Here is a 24,485-nt window from a genome sequence, read left to right as displayed (position 1 = left end):
ACGAAATCAAACGCATCACCGATTATTTTTCTCTTTGATATGCTTTGCGAATCTGCTGTTAATAAACATGTTTTTGAAGCATAGTGTCATATTTAATCATTAAGCTTGCTGCTTACGCAAATGCATTTTGATGTTAGCTCCAACCGCATAAACAAATTAACTTTATTTCCTTCGACATTCGGGCTCTATGATTTAAATTCGCGCCATCGCCCGCCGCAAATGTGTAGTAGCGCGTAGTAAGAGATAACGATCTCAGATATGCCTGTTTTAGCTTTGGCCCGTGCTGCCGGGCGTGATGGCCGCTTTTTTTAGCGCCCGCTCGTTAATTCAAACTCCGCTTAATTCGAACAATTTTCCGGTCCCCCTCGAGTTTGAATTAACGAGGTTTTACTGTACACCGACTATGCTGACGATGACGCAGAATGCAGGAACGGGTGCCTAAGAGCTGTGCTCTAGAATGTACCAGCCGGTGAACGTAGTAGCCAGAAAGTCCATGTGAAATAGACTGTTCATTATTGTCTGCCCTCCATCTGAACAGCGCAGCCACACCTCTTGCGTATTAAAGCTAGGAGTGAATGACCCTGTGCTTTTTTTTTCTTTGTGCTTAACCAAGTGGGCAAGGAGAGCTTGCATAGCAATGTCAGGTGTATAAAAAGAAAAGTCAATCCTCAAATAGCATTTGCAGTCCAGAGATCCAATGGCAGATTTCTCCGAACCTCACGCTGGTAATGTATGTGGTTGGGTTGTCCTGCAGCAGCCCACTGTGAGTTGTTGGATGCCTCTGCTCCATTTCTTTTAGTGCGATAGCATTAAAAAAACCTTTAGTCTCGGATTCCGCCAGTGTCTGCTCTGTCTGTCCAGAGCCTCTCTCCGTGACCTTGAGTTTGCTCGGGAAGAGCAACCTGAGTCTGGCAAGCCCGGCAGTGCCTGCCATCGTAGGGGAGTAGCGCATCACTTAACTGCTGCACCTCTGTGCCAGGAGTGGTATGAAGAATTGGAGCGATCTATGAATGTAAAGCAAAGAAATGACCAATTCCACATATATGGGCATTAACGCTACATACCGTTAAAGCAGAGCACAAGTCAGTTTCTCCAGTCTTTACCTGGAGCATGCTTGGCCTTGAAAACAGAGCCTCAAACTGAAGCCAAAGTGAAGACCGAAGTGATAGCGCACCTAATTCTCATTTGGACTAAACATACTAAATATTCCCCCATTTCTTTATTTGCAGAATAACAATGAAACTGTGGATAAGCCGGTATTTGGCAAGATATATGCCAGCCAATACCGGGTGGACAATGAATTCTACCGGGCTGCACTGACCTCTCCCAACCCTCTGCCGTCTGGCGAGGTATGTTCTGGCACTTCTCTCAGTTATGGGCCTCCTTGTCACCACCGCCTTTATAGTAGTGTTCATGTTCTCTTTGCTGTTGGCGAAGGCCGACTGTAGGCTTGTGGGAGCCCACACAGAGGTGCCGATTGCACTGAGGACAACTTATCTGATTTTTTGCCTGGCCTCTGGGATCCGTGCCAAAAAACTGTCAACGCTTCGCAGTTTACTTACGAAATCGATTGGTGATGGCGAGACCAGTGTAAATTTTTTATCAGGTTTCCCGTGAGAGCGGAGTCTTTGTCTTTTGACTGCTTGAATCCATCGATGCAGTTCTTTTTGCACGGATCTCAGAGGCCAGGCTACACTGCCCTTGACTCAATTGCACCAGGTGTTTCCGCCAAGGTGAACCAAAATTTTTGAAAATGGGCTTTTTCAGGTATGAAGGCAGCTGTGGCTTGACAAAATTTGACTTTTTTTTAGCTAGTTACATGCACTGGAATGGTTGCTTTGCCTGCATGCTTTTCGAAAGAGCATTTATTTTGGCACGATGTAGCCAAATCTTGTTGAGCCACGGCGCCTAGGAAAATCGCGTTTTTGAAATTATAACTTGTATGGCTATTACTAATGAACGGCTACAAGTCTCTAGTCGCGACCAGTGGCCCAACTGTCATAGTAAAAAGTTAATTATCGAAAATAGTTTTACATGTTTTCTGATGTCCGCCAACACAGGTACTATTGTGCCGCAGAAGCTGTCTTCATACCTCAAAAAGCCCATTTACAAAAATTGTGGTTGACGTTTGCTGAAACACCTGGTATATGTCTTCGGTGTTCGTGGTGCATTGCTCGCAGGGTGTTTATTTCTGGAAGTGCTTTAGTCTCGGTGACAGGGTCACAGTTGATGTGAATTGCGGATGTGGTATGAATTCATCATATATTTCTCTGGTCAAAGTGCATCATGTACAACATGGAAAATTTCTAAATCGAACACATTTCACGCACAAGTGCCTTGTACACAGATTCATGATTCGAAACTGCAAACCTAAATGTGGACCATGAGGAAAACCTATATGTGGAAGCTATATGTAGAAGTTGTGGAGCGAGCTCATAACTTCCTGTTGCACAAAACTTGAATAATGTAAGAAAACTGCATTTTATCCAGTTTTTTGTCTAGCTTATTATCTTTGAGAGACTTAACTTCAGGAGAATATGCCGTAGTAGATCCTTCATGTGCCTTGAGGTTCCCTAAAAAAATGTTTTGAATAAGTCGTAGGTACCTTAATTACAATTCTAACGTGCGCCCGTCCATAGCATGGTTTCAGATTTGTATCTTATTGTTGCGCACATGCAATTTCGAATTTGTTTTCATGAAAAACTGTACCTGAGAATCATGTGAATATATTGTACTTGGGAACATTTAGTCCTTTAACAGAACCGAAATTTGTCACGCTGTGTTAGATGTGTGATATTCATAGCTGCTTGTGTACCTCAAAACTAGGGGTGTGAAAATATTCGAAATTTCGAATACGAATCGAATATGTTTCATATTTGTTTCATATTCGTATTCGAGAAATGATATTCGGGAATTTCCGAATATTCGAAAATTCCCGAACACTCGGCAGCGATCGTATACCACGCCGACTTTTGCAAATTTGATTGTGGCAAAAGTGCAATATCTGGACAAATTATCTGAATATAAAGTTTAAAGTTCCAGGAAAACAATATGAAGACCCTGTTCTTTTTTTTCTCCATCGTTTATCGCGTGGACGGATCACATTCTGATGCCGCTAAGCTTGACCTTGTGCGCAATTCCGCAAGTGGGCTTTCCCACAAACCACACGTGCTGTGAACAAGATGGGGGACGATCCGCTCCTAACAACTGCAACGCAGAAGCGCATTTATTTTTTTATATCCTTTTGTAATATGTTATCTAATTAATGCTCACACCGATAGCATTCGTTCTATCACCTCAACTCTCTGAGCGTGACCACCGCCATCTTGTTTTGGTCAACTACGCTATGCGGAAAAGCCTACTTGCGGAATTTCGCGTGAGGCTCCCGAAGGGGCGAGTCGAGGTGTCACAACAGGGCAAGCGATCCTGTAAAAATCCCGCCTACTGCATGGTGCACTGTAACCCATGCACTTCAAGTGGGTGTAACGGCAGGCGTGACAACGTTCGAAGGGCCCCTGTCACGAGGTCAAAAAAATAACCTGGTTGCGTAGTTTTGGTTTCTGAGCTTCGCCACTCGACCGTGGCAGTGGCAACTGTCGGCCCGCGCATTCGCCAGTAGTCCAATCTCAGCACCGTGCCGCTTTCAGACGCTGACTGACGCATTGCTGGTCATTTTTTTTTTCCTTTTTAGGAGCAGTCTCGCCATTCCGACGTCAGTGTGCGTTCCCATCTCGCTTACGTTCGCGATGTCTTCCAGCACGTAGAAACTCGGTGCTCGTCACGGAATTACAGGTGTTTGCGCGATAGAGCCGCCTCATAAGACTACCGCATCTCAGCACCGTGCCGCTTTCAGACGCTGACTGACGCAATGCTGGTCATTTTTTTTTTTCCTTTTTAGGAGCAGTCTCGCCATTCCGACGTCAGTGTGCGTTCCCATCTCTCTTACGTTCGCGATGTTTTCCAGCACTTAGAAACTCTGTGCTCGTCACGGAATTACAGGTGTTTGCGCGATAGAGCCGCCTCATAAGACTACCGCATCTCAGCACCGTGCCGCTTTCAGACGCTGACTGACGCAATGCTGGTCATTTTTTTTTTTCCTTTTTAGGAGCAGTCTCGCCATTCCGACGTCAGTGTGCGTTCCCATCTCTCTTACGTTCGCGATGTCTTCCAGCACTTAGAAACTCTGTACTCGTCACGGAATTACAGGTGTTTGCGCATAGAGCCGCCTCATAAGACTACCGCATCTCAGCACCGTGCCGCTTTCAGACGCTGACTGACGCAATGCTGGTCATTTTTTTTTTCCTTTTTAGGAGCAGTCTCGCCATTCCGACGTCAGTGTGCGTTCCCATCTCTCTTACGTTCGCGATGTCTTCCAGCACTTAGAAACTCTGTGCTCGTCACGGAATTACAGGTGTTTGCGCGATAGAGCCGCCTCATAAGACTACCGCATTTTGGGTAGTTTTTTTTTTTTTTCGTGGCTGCAGGGCATTTTATTAATCGACCTTCGAATAATCCGGGCATTTCTGTCGGTCACTTGAACTCCGAATTAATGATATTTTACTAGCCATCATGTTATTTTTGTTTCCAGTCTTGTCATGTTATGGATCTCATTTTGCCTGGTCACATTACAGGTTGGATACTGTTACGCTGCTCAATTAAGTAGTATACATCTCCGCGCACATCACATTTTTTTTTTAATTTGGTGCTCAGGCAGACAAGTTTTGTTTATTTCAGTTGCAAAGGCCTTGCACTGTTTTGAAAAAAATATGAGCAACAGTGTCTGCTTGTTTATCTTTTCTGAGTTTATTTTTTGTGCTGACCAGATATTCGATTCAATATTCGAAGCCATTTTTTCCTTCATATTCATATTCGATTCGTATTCGAGAATTTCAATATTCGCACATCCCTACTTAAAACCCTACACGACAATAATTAGCGTGAATGTCTGCAAATCGATGCTTCAAACTATGGATTTGCTTAGATCCACTTCTTATGCTTGAATATGTGCTTTATTTTTTTTGTAATGCAAATTTTGGGCAGTGCACAAATTTTTCTCAAAATGAGATTCTTCAACTACTTATTGTGGCAGTTGCTTTGGCTGATGCACTCAGCATTGCACACCTCAACACACTTGACCCCGGACATATCGGACCCGCATGTATCGAATGGTTTTTTATATTGAGCAGTCAGAACACCCCCTTAAAACAACTTCCTTGCTAAAAATTGGCACTGTTGGCGTTTTTTGATCAGCGCTCACTTGCCACGCAATGACGTGTCTGCTGCGTGGCTTTGGACACCTGCTGACAGCATTGACACTGTGAAATAATGTGAAGAAGTAAACGCGAGGTTTGCTTCAGGGTAGCTTTCGATCTCTCGTATTTTTTTACTACGCGACACCGCTATCATGCGGGAAAGGCAACTACAGCTTGTTATGTGGTGAAACCAACCTGACTGGCTGAAGCCTGGCAGCAGCCCTCGCCTGGTGTGCTTCACTGCTGATTGGCGCTGTGGAGACCATCTGTATCTTAATTTTAATGAGAGCTTATTCTAATTATAGTGTCCTGGCAACAGGATTAGACCTCTTATCACGACAGACAGTGACTAATTTCAAAGCACTGTTTGCTGCGACTTCGATGCAGGCCTAGTGACGCCTAGCGAGTGCGACTTCGATGCAGGCCTAGTGACGCCTAGCGAGTGGTGCGCTGCCAGCATGCTGGCTGGCGTCCTGGCGCCGCAAGAAGCGTGTCACTAGCATGGATGCAGCACATTTTTGCATCTATTTCGCCGTCCCATCAGAGTTTGATATATCCTGGGCCGACTGTATGGCCTGTCTTCTCGGACCCTCTGTCAATTCTTGCCTTTCTCTCTCTCTGTCTCTCACTGTTGCAGTTCCGGTTGAGGTTCGTTGATTTTGGTAATGAAGACCAAGCGTACCTCTCAGAACTGAGGAGCCTGGACAACCTCGGGGAATTTGTCGTGAGGCTCCCATACCAGGCATGTTTTCAGCCTCTTTTATTGCGTCAGCAGTATAGTTTTCTAATGACGAAAAGGCCACTGTGCCCAAAGTTTTCCACCTACCTCCACTTAAAAGGCCACTCGAAATTCCGGAAGAGGCTTGTGTGAATATTCAATTAAATAGTAAAGTATTCGTCTCAAGCGAGAAACGCTTGCGGAGTGCTCGCTTCGTATTTTTTCGTCTCGTTGCTTGTTGCAATGCTTGCTGTATGTCTCCATGTACGGGCCGCAGACCCTGTCAAGCTCATCTTGATGCTTGTTTGTTTGCGGTCCCTCAGCACCGTTGATGTTGAAAATAAACTGATCAATGCATTTCCTGCGGATGGCACCACAGTGCGCACACAGCTAAAAGCAGCAACCACCTAAGAGTCGCAGTTAAAACCAGTGGCCGGAGGGAAGTGGCGATCAGAGATAACAGCTCAGACCATTTATAACGTAACCGCTTCTGCATTATACGCGGCTGCGCGCAACCGGAGACCTCATATAGTGTGGTTTCTGGAAAGGCTGGCGGCCTGCGTGCTGGTGCGGGTACCAGCGGATGCGAGGAGCATGCGAAACTGTCAAACAAAGTGGCGACATCTTTGTACTTTGACGCATGAATCCGCTTCCTTGCAAGCGACACGGAGGGCGCAAGAAGGGGGCAACAGGCAGGGCGGGGGAACGTTGTCAGCGTGGTTCAAGGCAAGGCCAGCAAGTTTTTCTCACCGCCGCTAGAGGCGCGACGACCCCACCGCTGGCTCCACGCCTGCATCTGCGGCGGCGGGTGGCTTTTACCTGGTTTCGCGCTGTAGTCCGCTGGCTCATGGTGAATGCAGCACTGAAATCAGAGAAAACAATGCGGATGCTTAAGCTGCGTATCTCCAACATGGTCCACTTGTGTGCATATTCTTCGCTACAAAATTTGCTCAATGAAAACTTTTGAAATGAGGAATAAGTCTCACATTCTTCAGTGCTATGTCGAGCATTTGTGGTTTTAAATCCAGAAGGAAATACTCTGATCAGTTCTTCGCGTATGTCTCATGGTCCGTGATTAAATGACTAGTTAACCTAAGCGGAAAAGAATGAAATCTTGGAGAACGAAAGTGTTGTGCTCATCCCATAAAAATGTACTATATCGAGGAAAATATTCTCTACCACGCGTGATCCGTAAATCCCATAGCACCGTAGCGGGGGCTTGAGACGATATTTGTAAAGTTGAAAGTCAGACTCATGTACACCGTTGAAGAGTCAAACTCATTGCTGGGAGATGTATATAGTACTTAATTACGCCAATATCGCTTTTCGCACTTCCTGAATATACTTATTTTCACCCTCATATACATCACAACTTCCTTAAACGCGAGACATGGTGCGTTTTCCAGGGCAGCACCATGAATTCTTGCTAACGCAGCTGTTGTGCAAAATTAAAGCAGCTGCACTTGAAATTTCAGGAGCTATATGTACGTTGCTTAAAGTTTACTCTTTGAAACTTGCCATCCAAATGTTACATGCCCCATATCATTCTACACACTCGCAAAGAGCCTACCGGAAGATGAACTATGTAAGCTGATAGCCTTGCTTTTTAGCCATATTTAAGGGTAGACCGTGTTGACGTCTGGGCTCGAAGCAATACGTTCGACCATACACAGTCGGGCTAAAGGTGAGAGCGTGCAATCGTTAATCCGTCGTTTCAGACGTCGCTGACTAGGCGGTCTTTGCGTATAGCTTAAGAGGTAACATTTAAAGGCTTGATGGTTACCACTGACATGGGCCGAACTGGGAGCGAGTGCGCATTCTCCTTCTGCGTGGACGGCGGTCGCAGGGGCGGAGCGGTTGGAGCGGTGGGGCAGTGGCGATCCCACCGAGGTTCGGCGGGAGGCTGAAACAGACGCCATTGCGAAGGCCGTAAGAAGAGAAGCGCGCTCTCCCCTCGAGACCGGCCGTGGTTGTGCACACTGATTGGACAAAACTTGAGAGCACGTGATGGCACGGCCAGATGGGCATGCTGGAGCGGTGGCCGTGGCATCAGCGGCGAGCGAATGGCATGACGCTGCAATCTCTGCTTGTACCGCGCGCACGTGCGGCGGCATCTTGTTGCACTTGAGCCCATGAGCAAGATAAGCGAAAAGTTGACAAGTCTGCTGACAACGTGAGCATATCTACCAGCCTGGGCTATCTTCAGTTTCGATGGTGTCTGCTCCTCTGAAAGCCAGGCTACGGCAAGCTCTCGAAACCAAGCATGGCATTGTGAGGGATGTCCAGAGCGGTTTGAAAAAGACTACGGTGGCAAAAAAGTATGGTGTCGCCGAAGCTACTGGGCCCGCCATTTGAAAGAACAGCAACAAGTTGCGACAACAGCTGCAGTAAGACTCCGCGTCGCTTGCAAGGATCCGGATTCATGCGTCAAAGTACGAAGATGTCGTCGCTTTGTTTAAGAAGTTTGGCAAGGTGCGGTCCCAGAGTGTTCCTGTGGGTGGCTCGATATTGTTAACATAAGGACCGGCACGAGATAAAGCTTGCCGTCATTGCCGACCCTGACGGCGTTGTGTGTGAAGTAGCTGCCACAGATAAAGACATCGTGGCAGTGGTGCCAGTCGCGATGAGCCTTTATCCGAGGATGTGCTCAACGAAGTGAAAGTGCAGCAGATGTTTAGTGCAAAGATGCGCTCGACTGTTGCATCAAACTGCGCTCAGAGCAAGGCGTGCTCAAACAGCGAGCAGTCGTGGTCTAGGGGCCTGGGCATCCGCCTCTGCTGAGGAAGGTGGTTGGTTCGAAACTCACCGCCGGCTACCTACCAGTAAAAATGGTTACAAGCGTCCCCTGCCTTGGCGCCTGGCTTCTTCAGGGTGTGCGCTTGGAAGGGGCTCCGCAAACCCCGCTGCACCCTACGGGGGCAAAACCAGTTTCGAACACTGAGCCTGCAAAGGTGGTTCGTGATTCAGATGAGTGATTCAGTTGATCTAAATGAGTTCTCTCTGCGAGAGTTCGGCAGATGAGAGTGAGTCCTAGTCTTTGAAGAGAGTTCGGCATGCTGCGCCATCAGAAAAAAGGCCACAAATGGGCTTCTACCGCACGAGGTGGATTTAGGGTTGCTTGACGGCGGAACTGATCTGATCCATCAAGGCAACTGTGGGCAAGACCCTTTTCCTAAGCATCTCACCCCAGAAGAGCCGAGCACCAGGTCGGGTGAAACCTTGCACCCATTAGAAAACCGGTGGGTACACGGTGGCACTGGGGATCGAACCCAGCACCTCCCGAATGCAACGTGGATGCTCTTCCACAAGGCCACTGCTTCGATCCCATTGCCCGTTATCTCCTTTGCTTCCCACTGCTGGCTTTGCGATTCTATCATTGTGTGTTTATTGCTTTGAGCTGCGTATGCCCCATCGTGCCATCCCACAGGGAACTACATAATATGGGGCAGGGCGGGTGGGTGTGTGCATCATGTATTTTATCGGTTTTTTGTTTCTTTTTTGGCCCACAAGAGGTGTGAGGGTTTCTATGTAATGGTGACAATATGCAGTTGTATGACCCCTGTAGTGTTCTTTAGGGCTTGTTCAGAAAATCGTGTAATTTGCACACCCCCCTTTTGAAGTCTTAATGTAAGAAAAAAAAAAGTGCACAAATTATGCGAGTAAATCCTCGTACGCAAACGGATGCAGGACTTGGTAGCTCGAAACACTGAGTAGCGGGGGCACGGAGGTGATGGTGGCTGCTGCTGCATGCTCTGAAGTATTGGCATTTGCTCGCTGTATCCGCTGCTTCTGTGTCTTAAAGTGTCAATCTGCATTTCTTTGGAAGACCCTCTGCCTATGGTTGACGTGAATAGTTTGAGATTACATTACGAGTGTAATATTTTATTTCTCCCGAGTCCTCAGACTTCACACTTTAATTCATATAAGTAAGGCAAAATGGTTATTTTTCAATCTACTAACGTTCCTACTGATGTCCATAACAGCAATGCCACAAAAAATGTGAATGTGACTGCTAACACAATTCTGCGAAATATGCTTAATCGCAAGAAACTAGGGGCCTTTACTATAAATTTACGTATTTACGCGATTGTAAGTCGATTGTTTTTTTTTTTTTTGAAATTCAAAATTCCGAAGTGGGGGGGGTCGACTTACAATCGAAACGAAACCTTGAACTGCCAATAAAAGCAACAAAAACTATCTATCAGGGACGCTACTGCGAGGTTACAAGTTTTTGTTTGCTCTACGGCTCCAAGCCTAGCATTCAGGTATTCCGCGGGCTTTTTGGCTAGGATTTTTCATTTATTACTTTTACTGCACACACCGTTACCCGCCGCGATGGTTCAGTTGTTAGGGTGCTTGGCTACTGATCAGGATACCCAGTTTAGAACCAGGTCGCAGCGGCAGCATTTCGTTGGAGGCGAAACGCAAAGGCGCCGGTGTGCTGTGCGATGTCAATACAGCACGCTAAAGATCACCAGGTGGTTGAAATGATTCCGGAGGCCTTCACTACAGCACCTCGTTCTTCCTTTCTTCTTTCACTCCCTCCTTTATCCCTTCCCTTGCGGTCCGTCCGCGGAGATTTGAGACAGATACTGCGCCATTTCCTTTCCCCAAAAACCAATTTCATTTCATTTCACTCGCGGGAGTATCGATAGTTAAGGAAGGGCCGCTGTACCAATCGCGGAGTCTGCGCCAGCGCCTGGGAGTGTTGCTAGCTGATGGAAGAGTCGCTATTTCAGTTGGTTGTGTAATACGGCGGCTTGCCACAGTACCAATTCATCCAGTGGCACCATACCGCGGCCGAACTGTTTTAGCTGGGACTTGCCATGCCTTGCGCATTCGAGGGGCTAGAGGATTGTCGTCTTCCTCACTTGAGCTGCTCGAGCGCCCTGCTGTCTTTCTCGCCCAGCATGTCTAGTTAAACCTCGTCTGTGCTTTGACCGTTTCTCTGTGACATACAGTTGCTGACCGATTTTTCGGACTTGAAGGGACTTGAAAAATGGTCCGAATAATTGAACAGTCCGAAAAATCCGTCAAGTACAAAAAAATCACTTTATTGAGATGAAATCGGCTTAAAAATGTCACTGATATTACCTTGGGGCAAATTTCTCTTGCTGGTGCTGATTGGCGCCTGTATTTGCGCCAAGGTTGTGCTTTCACTGTACACGCTAGACAGCAAGGTCACCACATTTAGTTGGAATACTTCCCATGCTTCTTTGAGGGACCCGGCGGGGCCATGTTGTCCACAATCCGAGTGTGCACCACACTGCTCGTTAAACACACGCAGAGATAAGGCACTTTCTTTCAAAGCAAAGGAACCGCCGGACGCAATCACAAAACGGTGAACAGATGCAACTTCGTGAAGACTGAGCGCCACTCGGTCAACGCGGTCAGAGAAACCCATGTGACGAAACGGCGAATGGCGAACGTATGAGACCCGCCGCGGTGGCTCAGTGGTTAGGTCGCTCGGCTACTGATCCAGAGTACCCGGGTTGGAACCCGACCGCAGTGGGCACGTTTCGATGGAGGCAAAACGCAAAGGCGCCCATGTGCTGTGTGATGTAAGTGCACGTTAAAGATCCCCAGGTGATCGAAATCATTCCGGAGCCCTCCATTACGGCACCTCTTTTTTTCCTTTCTTCTCTCAGTCCCTCCTTTATCCTTTCCTACCGAGATGTGAGATAGCTCCTGCACAATTTCCTTCCCAACTACCAATTTTCAACGTATGGGACAAGCGATAACTGCCCGCGCCATCGTCGGCGACAAAAGCAAGTTGGCGGCGATGACAATCCGGCTGCCACCTCGAAGTGTCGGAGATTGCAGGGACCCCTACTGGCAACAATGAGGTACCGAAAGTGTGTCAAGCCAAGCAAACTGCAGCATAAATCCACCTCAATCCAAGATGGCGCCTTTTGCGCCGCCGAAAAGCCGATAAGATGGCCGACTTTGGCCCGCAGGTGACTGAAATTAGTTCGAAAAATCGAACTTTCGGGCTTTTTAGGTCCAAAATATCCGTTGTGAATATGTATGCGCTTCTATGGGGAGACTGACGGTGCCTAATTGAGGTCCGAAATATCCTACAAGTCCGAATTATTGGAGTCCGAATTACCCGTCGGCTACTGTATTTCGTGGAGCAGCTGGGTAACATACCATGTACTCTGACTACGAGGATGCTCTTGACGCCTGTTCTCCACGCGTAGACTCAACACCCGTCCACAAGGCGAGCCGCCACCTGAGAGGCCTACAACTGGAGTTCAGCGCCGGTAAGGGCCATGACATTCATCGCAGCTAGCCAGACGACTCAGCACTCCGGGAGTGCCCCGCCTTGCGTCATTCACACACCTCGGTCGCTGCCACCGTTCCAGAGACAGGTTCAAGGACGTCGAAGACTGGTTGGCCAGCGTTGAGTGGCAGGTTTCATTGAGTGGGTTGTCGAGTGCAAATTGCGCAACGTGTGCTTTGTGCTGCAGGACTCGGCCAAAACGTGGTTTGAGAACCTCGAAGCTTCCTTTACCACCTGGGAGGCTTTTTGTCGAGAGCTGCTAGCGACATTTACCTGCAGCGAAAGAAGAGAAAGCTGAAATCGCCCTCGTCTCGAGATCACAGCAGCCGAACGAGAGTGTCGCGATGCTCATAGAGGACGTGGTGTGACTGTTCAATCGGGCTAACCCTGCTATGCCTAAAGCCAAAAAGGTACGCTACTTAATGCCACGCGCGGCATAAAAGAGCAGCTGTTTGCTGGACTGGTCCGTGTCCCGCCAAGAACAGTGGCCGACTTCACCAAGGAGGCAATGGGTATTGAGCGCTCTCTGCAGGAATGGAGCGCGCACTATGGACGTCAGGCTACTGTAGCAGCCGCTTCCTAGTACACGCATTCGTTGCTGTCCATTGAGGAGCTTTGGGAGCGTGCAAGAAGCCTTGTGCGCAAAGAACCGGCGAAACTTCGCTTTGAAGCTCCACAGGTCAGCGTTGCTGCCGTAACGGACGTGGTCCGTGAAGAAATCCAAGAAGTTGTGCAGCCACCCCCAGCTCCACACCCGGCGCCCTCCGTTATGACGTACAGCGATGCGCTCTGAAGTCCCGGGCCAGCGATGCAAGCCTTCTCCCCCGTTGCTCCTGTGCCACCTTTGCAGTACCCAATCACAACAGTAACTTCCGTGCCGCAGGAGTCCAGGCCCCCCATGAGCAAAGCGCACGTGTGGCGTGCGCCAAACAATCAGCCGCTCTGTTACCACTGCGGGGAGCCTGTCCGCAGCCTCCGCCACTGCCCCTACCTCAGGATGGGTTTAAGGGGGTTTTCACCCGACGCACCTCGACCACGCTACGGTGAAAGACCACGGGATATCGAACAGCACTTGGCTAATAACATGCAATCCTCGACCTCGCAGCGACGCCAGTCCCGATCACCACCCCCAAGGCGGATCTCTTCGCCCGTCTGCCCGTCGTCCTCTGTCCAGTTCAGAGGTATGTCCCCACGTTGGGAAGACTGAACACGGCATCCTCCGGGGGTAAGGCCGCCGCTACTGGACCAAGTAAAGAGCCTCCACCCGACGATTCACCGCGACGCTCCGACCGACGACACCCTGACCAGACGACCACGACGACGCGCTGCGACCGACTGGTTTCCGCCGAAATTCCGGTATCTGCCGACAACCATGATGTTACCACACTCGTGGATACCGGCGGTGATTTTTCCGTAATGAGCGGACGGTTAGCCACCGCCCTGAGGAAGGTTCTGACCCCTTGGGACGCAGATCCGGACAGCTGGTGGCCATGTGGTAACTCCGATCGGTGTCTGCACTTCGTGAATCCATATCCGCTGTGTTACTTTCTCTGGTTGCTTTGCTGTGTTACCCGAGTGCTTCAAGGACCTCATACTCAGTTTGGATTTCCTTCAGGAGTACGGTGCTGTTATCAACTTTCGGGAGCTAATCGTGTCGTTTTCCATCCAAGGCTCTGTCAACGATAGCGAGCCACGCAGGGCTAAGTTACGCGTCTGTGACAACCACGTATTGATCCCATCAAGAGCCAGCATGTTTGTTACCGTAGAGTGCGACACCAGCCACCAGACACATGCGGCGACCCTTGTCTTCCTGCTTCTCATTGCTGCGGCACCGAGTCGTTGCCTTTCAGAGAGGGGGAGTAATGCCACAGTACCAATCCATCCAGTAGCGCCTTACCGCGGCCGAACTGTTTTAGCTGAGACTTGCCATGCCTTGCGCATTCGAGGGGCGAGGAATGTCATCTTCCTCGCTTGAGTCGCTCGAGCGCCCTGCTGTCTTTTTCGCCCAGCACCTCTAGTTAAACCTGGTCTTGCTGCTTCAACCGTTTATCGATGACAATATGCATAACGGCGGCGCTTCTGGGTAATGCCGATGTTTGCTGGAAGAGCCGAGGCCCGGCATCGATCACTATTTGTTTGGTGGTGCTTGGAGTTGGTACATTTGACTCTACTGCCAGCCGCGTGCTTCGCCATGAGCTCTCCAGGTTTGAAAGGCATTCGGCGCTCATTCACTGCAGCGTTCAAGAAGGAGGCCATCATTTACGCCGAAGAAATGAACAACTGCGAGGCGGGCCACAAGTTCGACGTTTCTGAATGGTTGGTGGGGGAGTGGCAGAAGCAGCGAGACAGAATTTTCGACTGCGACTCCAAGCGACGGGGTTTCCGCGGGCCAAAGTCGGGACACTTTCTGGAGCTCGAGATCAAGCTTGCATCGTATGTCACCGAAATATATGATCGGTCTCTTCCAATGACATGCGAAATGATCTTGCAACAAGCCCGGGCCTTCGCTGCGGAAGCTGGGATACTCCGAACAGACTTCAAAGCCAGTAAGGCTTGGGCTTCGAAATTTATGAAGAGGGCTGGCTTCTCTCTTCATCGGCGCACTAGTGTATGCCAGAAGCTGCCTGCTGCTTACGAGGAGAAAGTTCTCGCCTTCCATAAGGCGATACCTCAAGCTCTGCGACTCACAGCGATACCTGCTCGGCCAAATCAGCGATGCGGACCACGTCTACTTCAACATGACTAGCAACACAAAAGTGAGCATGAGGGGAGCTCGCGAGGTTAAGCTACTCACGGCAGGAAATGGGAAACTTCGGTTCACTGTTATGCTATCATGCTTGGCAGATGGCAGAAAGCTCCGACCGTACATCGTCTTCAAAAGAAAAACTATGCCAAAGGAAATGTTCCTGAAAGGTGTGATTGTGCGAGTGAATGAAAAAGGCTTTATGACGGATGACTTAGTTATTGATTGGTACCGTCGGGTGTAGCTTTTGAGGCCAGGGGCATCCCTCAATTATCGGGATACGAACCTCCTCGTGCTGGACTCATTTCGTGGCCACCTTACCGCGAAAGTGAAGGCAGAGCTACGAAAAGGACGTACAGATATGCTGGTGATTCCCGGCGGTCTGACGGGGCAGCTGCTGCCGCTAGACGTCTGCATTAACAAGCCATTCAAGGACGCTCCGGCATAAGTATAACGAGTGGCTGGCGGCGGAAGGCCGGAAACTTGCGTCAACGGGGTGCGTGAAGAGAGCCTTCCTGGCGACTGTGTGCGGGTGGGTGATTTCCGCTTGGGCGGCTGTACCACACCATGCAATGTCGTGGCGTGGCCATTTAGGAAGTGCGGGCTTTCCATGGAGGACGATGTGCTGTGGGACCGCAGTGGCGACAACGACAGCAGTACCACTGAAGATGACTTAAATGAGGATGAATAGCCCATCTATGCAATAAATTTGTTTTTGAGCGCGTTCACCGGTGTTTTTTTTTTTTTCGGGCATGCGGTTTGGGGGGGTCGCCTTACATTCGAGTCGACTTACAATCGTGTAAATACGGTAGTTGCTGTAGTCAAATATCATGGGCTGACCCGTATGGATTAATGTCTTAACGCATCATTTGAAATAAAAAGCACTAAAATTTTAGCGTCAAAAGTCCTTCAAGGCACATTTCTGGCACTACTGCACATTCCAACGTTAAGTGAGCCACGGCAGAAACAAAAAGCCCGTAAACTGTGCAGTTTGAAGTGGCCCATGCTCTATGAGAGGTGCTATAGTGGAGGTCCTTGGATTAATTACCTAGAGTTATTTAACATCATTGCACTGCATCATTGCATTTCCTTCAGCATTTCTGTATGCTGTGATAGCAGTGCACGTTTAAGAACTCCAGGCGGTCTAAATTAACCTGGAACCCTCCACTACGGGGTCACTAGGAGCCCATGTGTCATTTCGGGACATTTATCTTATTGTCTTTTTTTGCTACGGCTCCTAAATATTGAAAATGTGCAGTTATGCCAGAAAAGTGCCTTAGGCATTGAATGTCAGCAATGTACAGCAAAAGGTTGATTTGAACTGACATAAGTGAACAGAAAATGGCTTACACTGCTGTCAGAAAGGAGTCAGGTTATGAGGTTAGCCTGTTTTATTGCTCTGAAAGTGATCACCCGCCTTTATCCAAGTAGGCCCAAATGTAGCTAAAGGCCCCCTCGTTGCCTTCAAATCTGGAAAAGAGGCAGGTGACTTTCACTGCATGCTAAGTTACGGAGCGGAGGGCCACACTAGAGTCTTGAAGAGCGTACTACCATCTTGCGACTGTTACTTTTTGACCAAAACAGTTTCGCAACTTCTCGGGACAATCGCATGTCACCCAATTTTCTAGCCTCCTGACCCCAAGTTGCAAGTTGCTAAACCATTGATCGTGCTTTGTGGTGGTAGTCCAGTGTAGACTCCATGCGTAGTTTTAATAATCTCTTGAAACCTTTTGGCTTTAGAAATACCATAGACTGATGACACTTCTAAATCACTACAGGCCACCTCGTACAGGACTGTTGAAATCATTTCAGCCATTAGTATCAAAAGTCTCATGCCAATGCTTTGCTACATCATATTGGCCAGTGAAAGTTGCGATCTTGTGAAAACCGTTCTTTTACTTTGTGCTTTGAGGGAGAGACAACAGAGTGGGATTTTGAAGGCTGGAAAAAAATTTGCAGATCCTCCAGAATGTTTGACCACTATTTCGTGTACATTTTTGTTCTAGCAAACTAGAACTTTCCATTTGTTGACTTGCAAAAACACTTGGAGCAATTAATTTTCTCAGAGGAGGAATTATGCTTGGTGGCATCAGTCTATTACTGTCTGAAATGTTCTCTCCTGCCTTAAAGGCTGTCTGCAGATGCAGGCCCTAGGAGGCAGGTTCCAAGTCACTGCCGTTAAGCTAAGGGTCTACTGCGCTACTAATATAAATCTTCAACTTCCATGAAATTGAAGATGTATATTACACACATGTATGCATGCGCTTTCACTGAATGGGGCGAAGCTTACACTCTAAAATGCAGGCGGCCCACTTGTCCACCAGTCCGTGGGAAATTTGCCACAGTAGTAGTGAAGTGAATTCAAATAAATTCAATGTAACTGCCACGTGCCCACCGTGGCACTTTGCATCGGTTCATTGGTCAAGAGATAAACCGCTCCCTAAGACTGTCAGTGCAAAAATGAACCTTATGGGAGCTTGGGAATAGCAAGCTGGATTGTAGATGCCACACTGATTGCTGCGTTTGAAACAGCCACCTGCTGGAGCAGTGGCACATCGCCTAATGGCCACACCACTGTGCCAGTAGTGCTGTGACGACTCCTCACGATCAGTGAATCTATGAAAGTGAGCTTGCATGAGAGGCATCTGTAATGCTGTCGGATTGTACCCTATATGGTAGGTTAAGCATAGGTTAAGAGCATCTTAAGTTTTTCTGTGTAGCAGGCGACCTAGAGGGCGCCACTTGTGAAAAAAGGCGAATTCCTGTTTGCGAGATGTGGGAACTGTTCTGGTGTACAGAATTCCCGTTTCAGAAGAAAGGACATGTTGTTAGATGCAGTTATGTAGGACGTGGCATCTGAAGGTTTCGAGGGTAGCGCTTCACCTTTGCTAAGCTGAAAGATTGCATGGTTCTTACCGTTCAGTGTTTTGTGTGCGTGTTCAGGCAGTGCAGTGCAGACTGCGGAACCTGACCCCCGCTGATGGTTTCTGCTGGTCTGACAAGGCGTCAACAGCCTTCATGAACATAATTGGAAGCGGCAATCCTGAACTTCTCATCAAGGTGAGCGGCATACTTGGCCGATGCGTGGTGCTTGCAGCTCACAAGCACGCGCACACTTTGCTTTTAGAGCACAGCTCTCGGGCACCCGTTCCCGCGGTGAAGTTTGTGGCCATCAGTGTTGGCATGCCACGCCACACTTGGCATGTTTGCTTGTGGTGGCAGAGCGAAACCTCACCTGCCACGGGAAGATCCTGAAGGGGTGGCTAGCACTGCATCTTCCAGTGGTGGCGTGTGAAGAGCTGCACTGAAATTTCGCATCGCTATCGCAGTATGCGTGCCTGAAAATTTTACTGTGTGGAAGTGACACTGCAAAAAATGTGGAGGTAGGAAAAGCTACCGGGGTTGGCTGATCTCTGAAAAGAAACGTTGTTCACGAACAGTGTAGTTAAATCTGTCATTTCTTAGAATTCTTTGCGTGTCCCATCAGTTTCATTATGATGGGGCTTAACTGATAGCTTATTGGTGGGCATTGAGGGTGACAGGGATTGTGGATAAGAGTAAGGACCTGAATAGCAGTACTCTGTGTATTGCAAGGTGATAGCATGTAACTCAAATTGCTGCGCTTCAACAGACATTGTGGAGGGTGTAGGTTCTTTACCCATGTAAAGTACAAGGTCTGCATTGCAAATTCTCACTTAACCGCTCCATCCATGTTACTCTTGTGTTATCAACCCGACATGTCTTTGGGACAAGCACAGGCTTTGTAATGTATTGCGCAACTAGGTGGAGTTACGATCAGCATGCAGCGTGCGTACTAACTCGGACTCTAATACTCAGCTGTCAAGAATCTCTGATACAAATAGGGGTGTTGTTGTAGACATGCATTTATATATGAGCAAGTACTTGACACACTGAACTCTGAGCCACTGATGGGAGATTGAAGGGCCTGCACCACTTGCTTGGTTTCGGCAGCTGTGCAGGGAGCACTGCATTCACAATCTGCGGAGGGTGGATGTTTTCAGAAATCTTTAAGCTGGCTTTCTCACGTTGCATGCTGATTGCAAAATGGCAGCATGTGCCAGCAGTCAGATGAAGGCGAAAGTGCTTAGAGTGCTTACCAACGCTTGGCAGCTGTGTCGTGTGATAGCGGGACCATGTCAACATCTAAGTTTTAAAACACATGAACTGCACCTCTATTTTATGGGTTAAAGATGGCCGTTCCGTCACTGCTAGATCACACAGCATTGCTGTGAAGCTGGTTAACTATTTTTGAAAAGCATCCTTTTCTGCGGAAGTCTTGCAATGGTGGCTATGGCTTTCTGTTGTCAACCATACATGTGCAGTTTTTGTCCTCGTCTACTGTAGCATCCCGGTTTAATTCGAATGATGCGCAGGAATGTTTGCATTACAAAAATTTTTCTGTGCACTGTGAGAAGCTGCTCATTACACAGATTGGTCCACTGCCTTTCATCAACTGGCAAATGTTGGTTCTGGGCATGGAAATGCAAATATTAGTTACTGTAGTTGCCATTACATGTTAAATGTAACTGTGCGCATTGTACCACTTGGGCTGTTTTTGTGTTTTTGCAGGTAACTGTTCCACCAACTGACAGCGAACCTGCGGTTGTGGAGCTTTTTAAGAGGCATCCAGAGACCAGACACCTCGTGTGTGTCAACTCTGAGCTTGCCCTTGCAGCACCTTTCTGAGTGTTGATGTCGCACTCGGGCAGCTAGAAAACGCCGAGTTCTGGGGTAAGTGCATCAAGGCGCTTATTTCAAACATTTTACAGTAGGTGTGGTAGCCTCGTTTGTAGATGAACAGCCACTCTGAGCATTCGGAATTTTTTTTTCTCATCCTCGCAACATGGCTCAAAACACACCACAGTGGACCCTCTTTGAATAGAATTTGTGCGGACCAGGAAGATGTGTACCATTTATCAGACGTTTTCATTTACAAAGAGGGTGAGCAGAATGGCACAAGAGCCCAGACTTCATTGCAAAAGAGTAAAAAATGAATACGAGTGTTTTTTACAAGTTACTGCAAAGTGAAGAAAATTGCAAATTGTATGATACTCCTTTCCACTTATAAAATACTTATTGAAACGGCCACTTTAGCAGTTAAAAAAAAAGGCAGTTCTTTGCTTTAGCTTTTGCAGCCGTTTTGCATCAGTGTCACCAACCATACTTGACAGGCAGTGCAGAGGGAGTCTGAACCTTGCTCTTGCTTAAAGCTTTTCAGTAGGGGTGTGCAAATATTAAAATTTTCAAATATGAAATATTCGTTCGCTGTGAAAAAGTTAGGAAGAGAATTGGGCAAATGTCTTTATTTTTGTTGAAGAATTAAGCAAAACCAGACTGACAAAGGACCACCAAAAAAAATTGGCTGTGGTTTAGCTCTGGTTACACGTGCAGTGACGCGAGAGTTACATCTGCCTGGCTATGCTTAGGTTCGGCTTGAAAGTGAAGACACAATCGTTTTGCACACATATATAGTAGTCGGGTACCGGCTTGAACCATGTGACCAGCCAAAGCGCCCCCACCCAGCTCAAGGGGTGGCCACGCTGGCCAGGCTGCAGGCTCCTAGAGCTGGCCCAGTGTAGCTCTCGCTACAGAAATAGTGACATACACAGAAGAGTACTGCATTTTTGACAGCATAACAGTATGCAACATATGTAGTGTGGTTGTGCAAGTAGGTGACAAAATGAAGCCCATGAACACACTACTGCAACTAAAAATAAAATCATGGGTAGTAAAACCTGATTGCACGTGCATCCGGGTGGCTGTCAAATTCACGGCCAACAACCGCTGTCACTGTGAACTGTCTGCAAGCACAGCTATGCTATTTCTTTTTTGCCTAATGATAATGGCTCTTCAATTCGTCGGCACGCCTGCCATTTTGTGTAGGTCAGAGGTGCACAGGCTGCAATGTGCCGTGCATTAGGAAAGATTTTTATTATATTGCTTGCCCTGCTGATGATGCCTCCACTCTGCCTCCCTTCTAGAACCCCATGCGAAATTCCACAAGTGGGCTGTCCTGCATATAACAGTTAACCAAAACCAGGCAGCTGGAGCTCACGCATGAAGTTGTCAAAGCAACAGGAAGAGTGTTGTGGGTGTGGGCACTGAATATGAAACACAGTATGGCTGGATAATAGAAGAAACTATGTGCTTTCGCACATAGGGACGCCTTTTAACGATTTTGCTGAGGGTTTGAAATTGATCTTAGGATAACAGGATTTAATTCGCAACGTTACGGCTGGAGGACCAGCATTTTTCGACCCTTGGCCAGATATTGTTTTTTACCACGGTCTGGTTTATGAAAGTTGGTGGTATTGGGTTCTGCCAAGAATTGTGCGAGAACCAAATAACAGACATGTCCATTTCACATTGAGTGCATTGGCTTTGAGCGTGCCCTGCTAGGCGTAGTTTCGGTTCTGTTTGTAGTTTTATTTACTCCATGGGAGAGGGAGCGGGAGAAATTTGGTTCCAGTAAGAGATTTTTTTACAGTGCCTTAATACAAAAACTATAAACCTCAGACCAGGGGTTCCCAAACTTTTTTTCCTCAAGGAACCCCAACAGTCTTAACCAAGGACCGCACCCCCTCTTCGTCATAATCTGTCATCACAAGTGTTACAACTGGTCGGTGTTGGTTGTTAATGGATATCCTTTTGCTTTTTTTTGCTGCTTCGTTCACTTTTGTAAGTGTTTGTTTTCTTGCCTTCAGTAATAAATTTTTTGTTCAGTGCCTATGTCACTCATGTCCAGACCTTTAGCCCCAAGACAAAAGTGCAGAAAACTACGTCGCAAAACAAACATTCCCTCTTATTCACGCTACATCCAACTGGCTGGGCTACACACAGAATCACGCGACGTCTCGTCAGTATTTCATTGGCTATCTGCCGCTTCCTGCTCCATGTGTCAGCACTGTGCTCTTTGCTAATTGTGAAAGACACCGGATTTCCGGCGTAAATGGGCTCGCTGGCAGCAAAGCTTCGCCAGACAGCCGCTGAAGCCATCAAATACCCCCGAAAAATGTGCAATGAGACGCACACGCTTTTTGTTCTCTTGGCTGGGCTAGCTGGCTCGGAGGTGTGGTCCACAGTTCCAATCGCCGCGTGCACGAATGCACATAACGTGTTGTCTTATGCTCCATGCTCCATAATCCTCCCACAGAACCTTGCCAGCATGTTAATCATTCGTCCACTGGTGCAGCAGTGTCTTTTCACGCTGTGCCAAGACACTAGGCACATGCCAGTTGTGCAAATTTGTTGCAGTTGCATTAGGATTTTGGAGCAATAGCGCATCAGGACAACGGACCAAGAATGAGTAGATACACACAGCGCTGTATGAACGAACAAGCCCGAATTTCAACGTTGCTCATGCATTTGGATGCTATGGCCGACAGTAGTGGCAGTGTACGATACTAGCTTGCACTGGGTCATTCAAGAAATGACAATTGTATTGCAGGACTGACTTAGATGATGTCATATTACACAGAATATAACATATTGTGCTGTTTTGCACAGGGTTAACCTCTCTGGCAACAAGCATGATTTCACAATAGAATGTCTCCTCGGCTGGGTACCTGAAAAAATGGATCTCTTACGTTCTGTGTTATTTTCAGGTGGTTCCAGCATATTCTGCCTCCCAAACGGACTTATTTCGGACTGCCCCAGCTTCAGCAAAAATAGGACTGTGTTCAAATTGCTGTGTGGCGGCCTTTTTTTTTTTCTTAAGTTGCACACGTATTTGTTGTTTCCATGGGCATTGCTTATCTATGCTTTAACATTGTAATTATTGTAATGATATTTCTATATGTTGAATTGAATTATGTGTCTGTGTATGTTTGCACCATCTTGTTTCACTGCAAATGACTGCACATGTTTTCACCGCTTCACTCCTGAGGCCCTGTGATGGCTTCCTCATCATTTAGTTTCATTGTGTTATTTCTCGTAGTTTCTATTGTCTCATCTGTGACGCAGTTGTGCTGTTCTATAGTGCGATTGCAGTTTTGTGGTATTGCTGCTCGTATTGACTTTGCCATATTGATCTGCAGTGTGTTGAGAACTTGTTTTTGAGGGCATAAGGAGCAGGATGCCCCATACCTTGTGATATGTGCACTTCTTGTTTCACAGGCTTGCCAAAGTGATATGTTAGTCATTCCGTACCTATGCAGTATATAGATGTTTTATTGCTTTAGCAACTCGGAGGCATGTGGAGCAGCATAGAGTTCGTGAGCTTGCTTCTTTTTCCCTCTTGTTGGCTTTTTTCACCGCACTCAAGTACAAAAAAAAAGCCATGTCACAAACACTTCATGCAAGCAATGTTTCTCACCTTTTCTTTTTTAATCGTGGAAATATTGGACATTGTTATTGTCATTTGCCTTTGTGTGCTTTGTATAGTCTATTCATTCGTGGAAATAAAGTCATTAAGTTGATCACTGCTTGCAGGTTGTGTTTCGTGGTTGTTGTTTCTTGCACTTCCTCACTCATTGCAGGTTATGGCAGCCACACTGAGAAAACATGTTATTTCGTTTTAGCTAGGTGTCTAAGTAATGAAATTTCAGCTTTAATTGAAACTGTATCGAATGTCTCCATACAGTGCCAAACTAAGGGAAACTCTATATATAATTGTAATGCTGAAAATATCACGTGGACTGCTCTGAAATTGAACCGAACAAATCAGCTTGCATTCCAGACTCTGGCCGACTTCTTCAGTACAGTACGTTTATTTGCGATGTTGGGAATTCGTATCCTAGAAGCCAGGGGCCGAATCAAGAGATGGGTTCACTTTGGAACTGGCTCTTGGATTTGTCCCTAGGTTGGGTTTAGATAGCAGGTAGAGGTTCCTTAACAAGGAGAGGCCTCTATTAGCTTGTGTGCTGCTGCGGAAGTCGTTCTCTACATATGCATCCTGGTCAGTACCCCATGTGTGGTGAGTGAGTGAGTAAAAACTTTATTGAAAGAAAGTGTAGATTCGTGGTCAGTAAGTGAGGTCCAGACCATGTAGGTCTCATACCGCACAGGCCCATTCGACAGCCTTGACTTGAGTGCCTCGGTCGTCGCTGACCTTTACTGAAAGCCACGCATCAGGTGAGGGAGCAGCCATGAGATCTGGGGGTGGGGGATGTGCTTTACAGTCCCAGATTATGTGGTCTAAAGTAGCTTTTGCACCGCAGAAGCGGCAGTTAGGGCTGGAGGTTGTAATAAATATGTGTGAGTACACATTTGGGTTGGGGAAAGAGTAGGTTTGTAGTCTTCTCCACGCCACCTGCTGCTCCCTTGACAGGGAGGGGTGCGGCGGCGGGAACTGCCTACGTGTGAGTCTAAAATGGGTGGTGTGGTCGTGATAGGAGGTTAGCGCTTCACCGGTTGCCTCCGGGTTCGGACAGTCTACTGCTCGGCCGGCTTTAACTCGAGCTTGTGCGTTGGCGGCCTCGTTTCCGGGGTTTCCGGCGTGCGCCGGGACCCATACCAGGTCAGTGTCTC

The 24,485-nt window shown here is 47.6% G+C and overlaps 1 protein-coding gene across 5 annotated transcripts in view; it reads left to right on the top strand.

Annotated features, from left to right (window-relative positions):
- LOC144128132 (uncharacterized) overlaps window positions 1-23,440 on the top strand; it is an 80,209-nt gene extending 56,769 nt beyond the window's left edge. For 2 of the 5 annotated variants that reach the window (XM_077661221.1, XM_077661219.1), the window contains exons 19-23: window positions 1,230-1,349; window positions 5,890-5,994; window positions 17,940-18,056; window positions 19,587-19,748; window positions 22,622-23,440. In XM_077661221.1, coding sequence (XP_077517347.1) covers window positions 1,230-1,349; window positions 5,890-5,994; window positions 17,940-18,056; window positions 19,587-19,703 — 459 coding nt within the window. In that variant the 3' untranslated portion in view covers window positions 19,704-19,748; window positions 22,622-23,440. Of the gene's footprint in view, window positions 1-1,229; window positions 1,350-5,889; window positions 5,999-17,939; window positions 18,057-19,586; window positions 19,749-22,621 lie in introns of all 5 variants that reach the window. The other 3 variants (XM_077661220.1, XM_077661218.1, XM_077661222.1) reach the window with 2 other exon arrangements.
- The last annotated feature ends 1,045 nt before the right edge of the window (window positions 23,441-24,485 follow it).

Source organism: Amblyomma americanum, chromosome 4 (assembly GCF_052857255.1).
Source record: "Amblyomma americanum isolate KBUSLIRL-KWMA chromosome 4, ASM5285725v1, whole genome shotgun sequence".
NCBI classification, from domain to species: domain Eukaryota; kingdom Metazoa; phylum Arthropoda; class Arachnida; order Ixodida; family Ixodidae; genus Amblyomma; species Amblyomma americanum.
This window is presented reverse-complemented; position numbering and strand designations above follow the sequence as displayed.